This window comes from Notechis scutatus, chromosome 6 (genome assembly GCF_049901735.1).
Source record: "Notechis scutatus isolate UNSWTSFEM ecotype Mainland chromosome 6, rNotScu1.2, whole genome shotgun sequence".
In the NCBI taxonomy this organism is placed as follows: Eukaryota; Metazoa; Chordata; class Lepidosauria; order Squamata; family Elapidae; genus Notechis; species Notechis scutatus.
Window position 1 is genome coordinate 58,332,907 of NC_142014.1, and position 13,544 is coordinate 58,346,450.

General features: G+C 38.4%; 1 protein-coding gene across 1 annotated transcript in view; it reads left to right on the forward strand.

Moving 5' to 3' along the window:
• The first annotated feature begins 4,347 nt into the window (after positions 1-4,347).
• NUAK1 (NUAK family kinase 1) overlaps positions 4,348-13,544 on the forward strand; it is a 58,162-nt gene continuing 48,965 nt past the window's right edge. Inside the window, exon 1 of the mRNA XM_026694987.2 lies at positions 4,348-4,995. Within this exon, the coding sequence (XP_026550772.1) occupies positions 4,663-4,995 (333 nt within the window). The 5' untranslated portion in view covers positions 4,348-4,662. The remainder of the gene's footprint in view (positions 4,996-13,544) is intronic.

Consider the following 13,544-nt stretch of genomic DNA (forward strand, 5'->3'; position numbering starts at 1 on the left):
AATGTATTGTACTACAAGTTTTATCATCTCCAAATAGCCCAGTTTGTGCAATTATGGAGGAGTCAATAGATCTGGAAACCACAATGAAATGAGAAGGCCAGGTGTTACATATGAAAAAAACAGATGAAGAGCCTGTTGGGAGTTTGTTTTAGGTACTCCCAGTAAAGTATAAACACGAAACATTCATGTTTTGTATTTCTATTTGGATAGAACGCAACATGTCACTTTACAAGCTATGTAGGGGAATTCATACCAACTTCCTGTTTCAAAAAATAGCTTTCCTTATATCATAGCCATGATACAGGATGTAAGTTGCTTATCCTACTCTTGGATCCTAAATAGTAGGGTTGTTTCTCCTTCTCCTCCTCCCCTCCCCCTTCTTGATCTCCCCCTTACATCCTCATCCCTTCCCCCTCATATCTCAACATTCAAAATGCTAGCCAGGGGAAGGTGACAAAGCTATTTACAGGGCAGTGTCCACCTTCTGATGCTCTACTACTCTTTAATGTATTAAAGTTTTTAAACAATAATTTATTTGAACTTACCAGAATAATAAATAGTTCAAACCTGAATCTTTTAGCTCTGTTTTGCTTTTCTTTGGGTTCAGCATAATCTCCAGTGAATAAACTGAAGTAGTTTAGTTAAAAGAACAGCTTTGTCACATAAACAGCATGTAAAATATGAAAAAAGGTTTACATTTCAGCCTTGCACAAAAATAAAATCCCTAAAATGTAATCTATCATGTAACTATTTTCAGCCTCTTTCCAAAAGAAATACATGCAAATTCTCTGCCCCATTTCCATCATTCCTCTATATCTATTTGTATGAATCATCCGTCATAGAATATTTCCATTGCTGTTATCATGTTTTACGGACAGTCCACTTACAACTGCATGCAGCTGCTTCTAGAAATCGGTTAAGGCATCTGACTTACAGAAAGAAGACTTTTCTTGACCTATAGCTGTACCATGAAATAAAGCTATTATTAGATGCTCTACTTCATGACTCATCCATTTGAAAGGTGACATTACCAGGCACATACAGCCTTATTGATAAACAATATTATTGCTATTTTTTTCATTGTGATGCCCTGTGGGATACATTTTCTGAAATATCTAATATGGTTTAAAAAATCTATTTTTTTCTTAATCCTTTGGTTAACACCTTCCTGCTGTGGCTAGAGATATGCAGATCAATTTAAATTCCACCCAGTTTGTGGGACAGATTTCCATTCACACAGATTTGTGTCTAGGTTTTTAGTAAAAAAAATCTTCACACATAAAGATGTGGGTAAATTTGTAGGGCTTGAAGGTTATACTTTTGAAAAAGCACAAGAGGGCAAGTTTTTTGGCTTTTCCCTTTTGTCAGCAAAATGGCTTTGGTTTCTGTAGCAATGTAATATCCTGAGGGCTATTCCTTGCAGCTTTGAGAATTCATGTAGTCATACAGAACTCTGTCTTAGAAACCCATTTCACATAACTTCCTATCTTGAGATTAAATTCATATGCAGCTCTCCCACATAATTTCTCTTCATATATAGGGAACTGGCTCAAACATAGCTTATATCACGGAGGATAGAATATGCTTGCAAAAGAAAATCAACTTTGCTCAATCTAAAATAATTAAAATACTCAGCTACATATTACAGATAGTAATAGTTTCTTTAGAACATAAGGCACATTCATCTGGGAAGGTGGTTAAAGCAGGAAAAGAAAGTGATATATAGAGTGCAACAAGAGTGCTGAAGAAAATGTATATTTCCTGAAGATTTAGAGTATATATTGGTAAGAGTAAAAGCCTGGTAGCTCTAACTCATAGCTAATGATGTGTAGGTGAAACAAATATATGACTAAAGAAAATCAGTAGTAAAAAAATAATGTTCTCAACCTTACAGCCTGCTGATCTATCTAGCTAATATTTTAAAGCTTAATGGTCTGCTAGATTGTTTCTTATTCAGACTCCCTATAACCTATCATGAAATGAAAACAGATAGCAAAGAGAAGGGAATACCTAATCTAATTTAGGAAATCTAAACAAATCTTTCTCTAAACATATTTGATAGAAAAAGACTGTTAGGTTTTAATTCACAAATCCTTCAAATGGTCTACTAGGAACATAACTGACCAGAAAGATAGGGGGGGTGGATATTGAGAGAAAGTACTGATGATTAAGCACTACAGGATCAGGGAGAAAACAGGCTCCATCCCACAGCATTCCTATTTGAAGATTGTAATAAATAGAAAGTGTTAATGAAAAGGTTGGAAAGTCCATATTTTGACTTCTGAGAAAGTGATATTTTTGGTCTTCCAGTTAACTTATTTTCCCTATGAAAAGCTAAACTAAATTAAAACAAATTGGGGATAGTTTTTGGGGCAAATCTGTGCATCTTTTAAGGACTTCCAAAACTTGGAGGGTTTATTCTTCCCACATTGACCTGTTTCTGAAGGCTAAAGCAAGGGGCCTCTATAACAGCATCCTTGATAGTCCAGTTAGGGGTTTGTGGGCTACCTATCCTAAATGAAAATCCACCCATTTAGTATGATAAGAACACATGTGGAAGCATTACAGGTCCCATAATTGAAATAGTTGAGAACTTTTCTTAGATTCCATTTTTTAAATTTAGCAAACATACACATTTTCAATCTCAATGAACTCTAAAAGCAGTGTGCAATGTATTTAATATAAAACATAATAAAAAATTAAATTAGACCAAAAGGGGGCATTCTCACATCTGGGATTAGTTGTTCCACTGGATCGTATTCCTACAGAGAATACCCACTTTTGAGTCCTTTCTGGAGATCCCTTTTGTTGTCCATAAATAACAATATATTCAATTCTTGTTTATGGAAAAGGAACCGAGTATGTCACACATTCAAGAAAGAACATTATTAAATGTCATCCTGCAAATGTGTGCATGTGTCTCCTGAGTACAAGAGATGGTCCTGGCAGCAGGGGATCTGGGCAATATTGGAGCGGAGCAAAATGATCCTTTTTGTGGCACAAAGACAGAGGTGATCTTGTTTTCTTGCATGGAGAGCTTGAGGGAACATTATGCCTATTGATCAACTGCCCCATACATTTCTGTAATACTATTCTACACTATGCAACAATTGTAGGATCCTACAAATAAAAGTGGATCCTCTACATGTTATATGATTTTAAATAAGATTACCCCAGATTACTTTATTTGGTAATCTGTTATTAAAAATCGTACATGCCTGAACATAATGAAGTATTTGAACCATAATGAACCATTTTGGACCCACTCTGAGTGCAAAGATGGATCTGATTTTTAAATACTGATGCAGTCTTCCTTCTTTTTAAAAAAAGAAATGGGAAGGAGATTTTCCTTTTCTGGGCTTGTCTGCACACATGTGGGGTGGGATATACTTTTTTGTACCGGGAGTCTTCCAAAATCTGTCATCAATCTGTCATCAAGTGACTGCTTCCATCTGTTTTCTCCATAACCATCTACTTCTACAGGGCTGAGAGGCTTTCTTAGGTACCCCCTGCTTGCAGGCAACAACAAATTGGGAAGAGCGGCCAGTCTCTTTCCCCTAAATTATCCGTGTAACTCGGCTGGAATAATACAACTTCCTTTGGCACAAAGGCCGGCTGGAACCTCCATCCTCGATTTGTCTCCCCTCCCCGCCTTCTTCGGGGGGGGTTGCCCTAAAGAGCCCGCCCAGATCGGAGGCCAGGCTCGGAAGGGGAGGTCCCCGGCTCCCACCCGGCCCGTTAGTTTCCGAGAGTAATTTCTCTCCGCGCCACGCCCGGCTCTTTCCCAGCCTAGGCGCAGCGCCGGGAGGCCCCACCGGCTCGCCCGCCCCCGAGTCGCTGGCTGGGAGTCTCTGAGGCGTGGCGAGCTCTCCCAAGCGCCTCTCATGGCCAAATCAGCCACCGCCTCGCTGACAGCACGAACGGGGAGAGGCGGCTCTGCGCTGCTTTATGTCACCTCGGGAGTCTGACATCGCCGTCCCTGCCCCCGCCGCCGAATTGCCTCAAAGAACGAGCGCCGGGAAAATGGGGCTTTTGCGAGACCGCAACCCGGACGCGTTTAGGCATTGTCCCGCATCCCTTTTTTAAGGCGGCTGGGGGCTGGGGGAAAAGAAAGAAAGAAAGAAAAGAAAGGAAGGAAGGAAGGAAAGAGAGGAAGGAAGGAAGAAGATAGATAGATAGATAGATAGATAGATAGATAGATAGATAGATAGATAGATAGATAGATAGATAGATAGATAGATAGATAGATAGATAGGAAGGAAGAAAGGAAAGAAAGAAAGAAAAGAAAGAAAAGAAAGAAAGAAAGAAAGAAAGAAAGAAAGAAAGAAAGAAAGAAAGACGGAGGAGGGGGACACGGCTTTTTTGCTTTCCCCTCCCCAACTGAAAAGCGTCTTCCGCCAAAGGACCGGGTGCAGCCGGGGAATCCCCTCCGGCCCGGCCGCTTTCACCGTCCCCAAATTCCCGTCTTAGTAATTGCTTTTTAGGTACCCCAGCGGGGAGTGAGAGGAGGGCGCTGTGGCCTCCGGTTTCTCGGCCTCTCTCCCCTCCCGGCCCGAAAATATGAGGGCAGCCCTTGCTGAACACGCCTGAAGGGAGGGACCCCCGAGGCTCCTCCCGCGCCGCTCCAAGTGCCTTCTAGGCGCACGCCCGCCGGAGCGGGAGATGGATAGGACTGAGCTGGATGGCAGCAGCAGCACAGAAGCTCCCCAGCAATGCTGCCGGGAGGCTGAGCGGGCTGTCGGTGAAGTGGCGGGAGCGGCTATGGAGGAGTCCGCAGCGGAGACTCCTTCTTCAGGGGACTCGGTTGCTTCGACCCCCAAGGCCGTCAGCCCTGTCAGCGCTCCCCAACAGGAGCTGAAGCAGCAGCAGCAGCAAGGGGTCAAGAGGCACCACCACAAGCACAACCTGAAACATCGCTACGAGTTGCAAGAAACGCTGGGCAAGGGTACCTATGGCAAAGTCAAGAGGGCCATCGAGAGGTTCTCAGGCAGAGTGGTAAGGGCTGAAAGGACTGGTCCGGGAGGGGATGCTGGACTAAACTGCAGGGAGAGAGCTGGTGGCATTATCGATGCATCTAAGCAGGGCACTTCTTGAGTAGACCCTTTATGCGTGGCAGCCTTCTCTAAGGTGATGATGTTCAGGGGAAATTTTGGGACAACTATTTTGCTTTGTAGGCTGCTTCTGGAGCAAAGAGGTTTCAACATCTTTTAAAAAAATAACATGAACTCACATAATTCTCAGCCATTAACTACAAAATCTGAGAGTCACGGGAGTTGTAATTCTAACATACCTGGGAGGGTACCAGCTTGGGGGAAGACTTATGTTGTAATATACCTAAATTTTCGAAGCTTGATGGTGGCTGCTTTTGCTTTTGCTTTCTTTATCTCAAACTGTAACCTTCTTTTAGCCTCTAGGGAGGTTTTTTATGTTCTTGCCTCCTCCTCCTCCTCTCTTTTTGAGATCCAAAAATCCACTGGAGGAGTCTTTATGAGTTCTCCAGAAGTGTTTCATCATGGAATTTTATTTTGAGCCTTTCTCTCCAGATGTCAACTGAGCCTATTTATAGAAATCAGAGGTAGTTCCTTGAATAAAGAGAACTGGATCATTTGTAAATTGGCATTATTTGTCTCTAACCTTCCAGCAATCAGACATTGCTCTGTTGTTCAAAGTGTGGACATCACATCCATTGAAATGCATAGCTAGTTTTCTAATGAGAAATGGCTTTGGACTTTATTAACCTCTAGAACAAACACATTGATGCAATTGCTCCTATCAAAGCGAAGTTTAGAGTCCACTTTATTTTGCAGACTAATGTTGTGGTGTACTGTAACTATCCTAGGACCAACTTAGTGGTCCTTGGTGCTTTTTGTTACCTGAATAGGTGCCTGAATATCAGAAAAATTCAGGCACGTGTATCAAGTTTTCATGTAATAGGCTAAAAGTACGGCTATTTTCCTTTGATGCTGTCTGGCTACATCTGATGGTTCTGCATTTAAATTGGGTATGCATGTGCTTTCTGCAAAATCATACAATTGTTTGATCAAGTACTTTGCAGTAGATTTGGTACAGGCTCCATGTTTTGTTTGTATTTTCAATTTTTCCTGTTGCTTGCTCAGTCAATGGTTTGAACAAGAGACTCAAGTAAACAACTAAGCAAACAACAGAGCAGTAAAAAGCACCTTAGCTACATGTGGTGTGATTGTGTATGCAAGAGCGTCCTCTATTAAAGAACATTTAAGCTTTTCCATGGTGTGATTTATGGCTAAAAACACTAAATCCTAGCACAGTGGTAAAAATAAATAAAAAATAAAAAATATCCCAGTGCATGAAAAGAATTGTTAAACACCTGGTTCAGATAAGTCTTAATGTTGTATTATGCTCTCTGTCATTTTACTAAATCATTAAGATAGTTAATCAAAAGCAGAAGTGAGTGCTCATGTTCTTTTTGGCTGCCTGTTTTTTCTTTGAAAAGGAACATTGCCTGCAGTGTATCATGTTACAGGGGTTTAAAATTAGCAAAAACATCTAGCTCAAAAAATGTCCAAGCTGAAGAGTATCATTTCCAGATTGTATTAGTCTGCTCTTTTCAATAACTTCATGTTTATTCATTTTATGACAGCATGGATAGTTTTTTAGGTTTGCTTTGCTAGAGCAATGCAACATTTGCAGTTAAAGAGACAAACCGAGGAAAAGGGAGTGAAATCATCAAAATGCAGTAGCAGTGTTATTTATTATATATTTACTTGTTTATGGATTCTTGGGTTTTAATTCGGAATGTGTTTCATGCCACATGAAAATGCTTAGTTGTGTTAAAAATGGCAATGTACTTTACTGAAAAACAAACATCTCTGTCTGCTTATATGTGTAATATACCCCCTTCACACATAAGAGTGTCATGAAAAGTATTTGGCCCAGAACTTAAACTGGGAATTCATGTAGCCTTCTCTTTCCTATCTGTGCTATCTTTCTTTTTCCTTAGTCATAACTTATGGAATCATTAAAGGGCTTTGATTGGAGCTAATGTGTACTGTAACCAGCAGAGGGGGTCCTTGGTATAATATGACCAGCATAATTCCCATCATGACCTCATGTAGAGAAAAAGCTTAGGACTGCATTAGAAATCTCAAGGTCATGTTCTCACCTATGTCATTTGTTTGCTGTCATATTAGTAGGTGAGGTAGCATTTTCCTACACAGTAGTATGTAAATATTTGGAAACATAGGGCAACGTCTAAAAATATCCTTGGTAGCTTACTCTCACCAGGTTACCTAAACAAAAACATTTCCATTAAAATTTTATTACTTGTAATTTTGGTTTGAAGCATACAGCTGTGGACTTTAGAAAAACCAGACACCACTAATTAGAATGTCAGGTACTGGCTTTTCCTTTGGCTTCTGGGAGAAATCCTATGAAATTTGCAGGAAAATCTCTAAACATCCCCAAATGGGAGAAAAAATTCAAATTTGCATCAAAAAAGACTATGTACTAAAAATTATCATCTACGTACACTCTTTTGTTTTGCTTTCGTACACACCTCTACAAGCTAGATATTGGCATCTAGGAATTTGATTGTTTTTTACTCTGGAAAATGCTTATAAAGTTTGACATTTGTTTTGAGAAATGTATAATACTTTCTCAGCCCTAGCTTATATGATGGCTGTTGAGCTGTGAATTGTATTATAGATACAATTAGATACAAATAGATATATTTGTATTATAGATACAAATAGATATATTTAGTTTGTTGTTAGCAGCAACTTGTTATTTACTCTTGTTTACTTAATAAAGTAGTGGAGATTAGGTTGCATGCTGAATGAAATGAAATGCAGGAATACAGCCTACTTATACTGAGGCAGCTTACCTGCCAAACATTCACTGGGGTTCTGAAATTCAAGTATGATTTATATAAACATGTAATAGTAGTAATCTGTATGGTAGGTAGGCTGGCATTAAAGCATTGGTTGTGTGCTATGGATTACATAGAATTATATGCAAGGAAGAAACAGTCTTTGATATTGGTTATAGAATCAAATCTGGCCACCTAATTTCTCATTCTCTTTCATTTATTCTACCTAGTCATGCCAGATGTTGAAGTGCTTCTTTGCTCCTATCTTCCCAGTGAAGATAGCTAATTGTTTCTGAGTAAACCAGACTTATGATTAATTTAAAAACACATTGTGCCTTGCTGCAATTCTATCTGTTCTTAAATAGACAAATTCATTTTTATGTGGGCACATTTTCAAGGCTGCTATACTGAAAAAAGTGGTCATTATGTTAATTCACTCAGGTACAGCTCAACAGAATTTTATGCTTCATGCAAAATAAGAGGACGAAAATGGGGTATGTTTGCCGCCTTCAGTTATTTGTAAAAATATTAAAGGTGGAATACAAATAAATGAATAAATAAATATACATTTATTCACTTTAAATTGCAATTCAGCTAGTCCTTGCATGGTGAGCACAATTGAGACCAGCAGCTTGGTCATTAAACAAAGCAGTTGCTAAACGAATTTGTGATTATGCTCATGATTTATTTTACAGACCTGCAAAGGTTGTAAATGCAAGAATTGATTGCAAAATTATTTTTATCACCATTTGATCTATGCAAACAGTCCTTAAACAAGGCAGTCATTAAACAAAGTCTATCTCTACTAGCAATCTGTGGGTTAATTCTGGAAGAAATGTCTCCTAGAGATCATCAACAGAGTAGAATAGTTTGATTCCTTTACTCCTATAAAAACTCTAAGCAGTATCTACATCTACATCTAATCTATTCCTATCCCTATCCCTCTATCCCACTACCTACCTACTTATCTACCACCTGTTTCCCTGAAAATAAGACCTATCCCCAAAATAAGCTCCAGCATGTTTTTTTAATGTGTGCGCCTAATATAAGCCCTACTCCCAGAATAAGCACTACTTAAGAGCCGTCCACCTGCCCATTCCATCTAGTTGCTCACGATGCCATGGCTGTGAAGTGGATGAGTGGTGGAGCTGCCTCACATGCCCCACACTGACTTACCTCAGGGGCCCCGCAGCCAGGCCATCCATGCCCCAACATCTGCTTCATGGCAGCAGCACCAGAAGCTATGTACAGCAGGAGCCCACATGGCCGCCGTCTCACTTCTTTTCCTCACTCGCGTCCATAACAGAGCAGGGAGCAAAGCAGTATGTTGATGCCACTTCCGTGAGGTGATGCAGGTGTTGAGGCATGGATGGCCTGGCTCTGGGCACCCTGAAGTAAGCCAGTGTGGGGCAGCTCCACCCCCCACCTCATGGCGGCATTACTGGCATGCTGCACGGCCTTCTGCCCTGCTGTGAGCAAGCAGAAGAAGGGGGCCTCCCATATATGTGGGGGAAAAAAAAACAAGATACCCCTGAAAATAAGCCCTAATGCTTATTTTGGGACCCAAAAGAAAATAAGACCCGGTCTTATTTTCAAGGAACCACTAGTACACACACACACACACACACACTCAAAAGCTGAGCAGGTGGAATTGGAAGGGAGACTATTAGAAAATTTCGGAGCTTTGTACTTAAAAGTTTTAAAAACATCTCATAAGAGGGCCTTGGCAAATCACTCCTGCACTGTTGCCAGGAAACTACATGGACATATCTATAAAGTTACCTGGAGTTGAACTCAACTTGAAATATACTTTATTATTTAAATCCCTGAATAAGTATAAAGAGTATTCAAGGAAGAAAATGCCCAAACTAACTCTGTCTTCTCTCTCTCTCTCTCCCTCTCCCTCCCCTCAACCTCTCTCCCTCTCTCACACACACACACTTGAAAATTGTTCAGTTATTGTGGTGGCAATGGTGTCTCTTGCTTTTCTCCCATTTTCTAAGAATTCTGTACATCAGATTGTCAGTATAATATTTATTTTTTCCTGATACTACTTAGTATTGCATTTTACTTTCTATTCCATATGAAAACTATTTTCCTTATACAACATTTTTGTTCCTTTATTCTCACCTCCATCCATTACCCTGAGAATTTATTTGTAATAAATAATGGTGTGTTTATAGAGGCACGTTTGTAATATCTTTTCAATTAAGGGAAAAAATTCTAACTCCATTTGTGGACTGTAGTCAAAAGAATTCACATTATATCAGTTTTACTTACAAATCAAAAGGGTAATGAACAAGTCTATTAAATCAGGGGTCTCCAACTTTGGTAACTTCAAGCCTGGGGACTTCAACTCCCAGAATTCCAGGAGTTGAAGGTCACAAGTATTAAAGTTGCCAAGGTTGGAGAACCTGATATTAAGTTGTTAAATTGCTCATCAATATTTCATGACTATGTCTTAAATTCTACAAGAATACATTCTTGACTCACTTGCAAGTATTACTAAGACACGGACACCAGGCAATGGCTAGTGAGCTATATGCAGCAAAACTAGGTTTTTTTAAAAGGAAAATATGAATTGTATAGCAATTGCAGCACATCTACATAAACAGTTATAAAAGCTTTAGTTCTTGCAGGTTAATCATAAGTGAAAAAGCTACATAGATTGAGGATAATTTCTAAAGGGAAATCTAGCAGCCATAATACAGAATTATAATCAAGTATCATGCAAGGGTTAATAAAAAGATAACCACTCCATTATTTTGTTTAAAGGAAACAATAGTTCTATTTATTTTTAAATCAAAGTCAGTCTAGTTAAGTTTTGGCTTGTCATATGTGAAGAGATATGGTAGATATGGTCCACCCAGAGTGAAAAAGATTCCTAGGAATGCTGAGACACACATTTCTCAAATAACTCTTTGCGGCCAATGTGTGACTGATTTCTTGCTTCAGTGACAGGAACTTCTTTCATCTTGGAGCTTTCATTTTTTTCAATGGAATTTTTAAAAGCTATTTTTTAAATATTGGGAATCAATTAAAAAGGCTGTGATAATATAGGCACAAATGTTTGAGGTAACTTTACTTGAAGAGGGTATCTCTTAAGATTGTCATATTAGAGTGTTTTTGGACATTACAATTATTGACAGCTTCACTTGACATTTTAAGACAGCATCCTTAAAATTATTTCTATCATCTATGAAAAATTGGTGAACATTTTTGCCTCCAATTTAGCTGAAGTAAATGAATACACAGTAGAATCTATGTGCCAAGTAGCTATTAAATGAAAGCGCTATTGCATTCTCATAAATGGTCACTAACAATTTCAAGACCACATTTGAGAAGAAAGATCACAATCAAATTGATAAATAATGTACTTTGCAAGTGGGTTTCTTAATATAATCATGTTTAACATTAGGAAATTATCTAAAATGAAGGAAATTTTATCTGAATAAAATTACATGTTGTTATATTCACTTGGGATGAGTCACTTCAGGGGAGATAGGCAACCATATAAATTTAATAAATAAGTAATATTTCTGGAATAAAGCTATTCGGAACAAGCAGTTCTTGCATGAGAGCATTTATTCTTCACAAAACTTGAGTCACACATTCTTTAATTGGCACTCATCCTATGTAACAAATGCTGTTCCTTTTTAACAGATGCTTTCTGAGTTCATTTAGTAAAATTAAAAATGCATAGTTTTCTTGCCGAATATTTTTATAAGAAGAACAGAGAGAATTATAGGAAGAATAAATATGCAGTATTTGATGACTAGTTCATTAAAGCCACAAGTGTGCTGAGGCTTTCATTTGTGTTTTCCTGCTATTGTTTCTTGGACTCAGCCTGTGCAGTCAGGCATAGGATTCTCATTTGTCTTGCCCACATGAAAGTTCTCAGCATCTGTAAGCTATAGTTTGTGAAGTACAGTTTCAAAAAGCACATATGTATCACCATATCTACACAGACAACACTGTACATTTGAATAAATTAGGAGATTTCAGATGCAGAACATTAGGGGGATGGGTGAGATACTGCATGGGAGTTGAATGGTTGCCCATGCTGATCAAATATCTTGGATTTATATCAGAAATTCCAGATGTTTAATGCATGCAGAATCCCCTCAGTAATGTTCAATTTTAAATGAGAAGGAATGCCTGTGTTCACTAGTTAAATGTAAAGTTATTTGATATCCAAACTGTAGCAATAAAATATATAAAAGAAACCACATGTATACAAATGAGTCATGTCTACTTTACATTTAGTTATCTTAGATAATAGTTATATTTTGACTCGCTTTAGGATGAAAATTGGTTACAAACATCTATGTTTGATTAAAATGAGAGATCTCAAAAAGTAAACTGGTCTAAATATGGTACAACTAGTGCACATATGCTGATTCAGATCTTATATATTTAGGGGATATGAATAAAAATGGTTTGTGAGAAACTATTAATTCAAAATAATAATGGCTATGGAAAAAAACTTCCAGGATTAGAATGATATGGGACCTGGTTATTGTCAAACAATATCTGTATATTTATTACATTGATATACTACTTTTACTTTGTATAACTCAAAAGTTGTAGCTGAGCTACTAGAACTAATCTAACACCTTAGACTCTACACTAAGTAACGCTAGACATTGAGCTAAACTATATGGTGATTTATTTAGTTTGGCTCAGTAGGGCTTAGCATACTGTGGGAACCAAATTAATTTTTAAAGTTGATCATGGCTTAGTAAAGCTTGTTGTTTTTCAATAGTATTTAATCATTTTATGCATTTTAAAGGTTTCTCAGGTGTTAGATTGTTTGTACATATTCCCCAGTCATGATTTCCCCCCCCCTTATAAAATAGAGACATGTTAAATCTGAATAGAACACAGCCCGATTCCAGAGGTGCAGCCCATTTCTTAGTTTATCAAGATTGGAATCTTAATTTGTGTTGTGTGAACCACTGGGAAGTAAGCTTTTGAATTCATTTGAAGGTACAGTAAGGTTTTGAGGGCCTCTATGTGAGGACATCCATGCTTGAAGATATGTGCCACTTCATTATGGCACCAATCTTGGTGAAAATGTACATAGACAGAAGCTATGTACAGATATGTACAGAAGATATGAGCAGGTCCCAAAATGGCCAAAGAGTGTGGATATAATCATTGACATTTGGAGTAGCAAATGGGCTTGGAGACTTCCCTTTGGCTTCTGTTTTTATTTCTTTTTCTGTTTATTAAGAGATAAAAATACCCTAGTGAGAGTAGGGGTTGTGAAAGTTTCTTTAACTTGCTTCTATCAATAACAGTATACCAATTGTCTGGCCTGGACAATCAATTTTTTTCTCACTGCATCTAAAGTCCACTGAATTATAGTTTATAAAATCAAGGTTTTACCATATAGAGATCTTGTGAAGTCTTTATTGAAAATTCATAAGGATCTATCAGTTGCCTGCTATTCACAATTTAAGATGTTGATATTGACCTTTCAAACTATAAATACCTTAAGATCTGACTACCTGAAACATTTGTCTTTGGCTATAAAACTGGCTGGTTAGTTAAGTGAACAGAAGAGCTTTTAGGAAGACCCAATGCCAGAATCTGGGCCTTTGGACACAGGAGTTCCGCCAAAACTCATGCAGGAAATGTTAGCAACAGGGGTCAAGCCGGAAACTCTCCTGATTCTGTGGTTCTTCTGAAACCC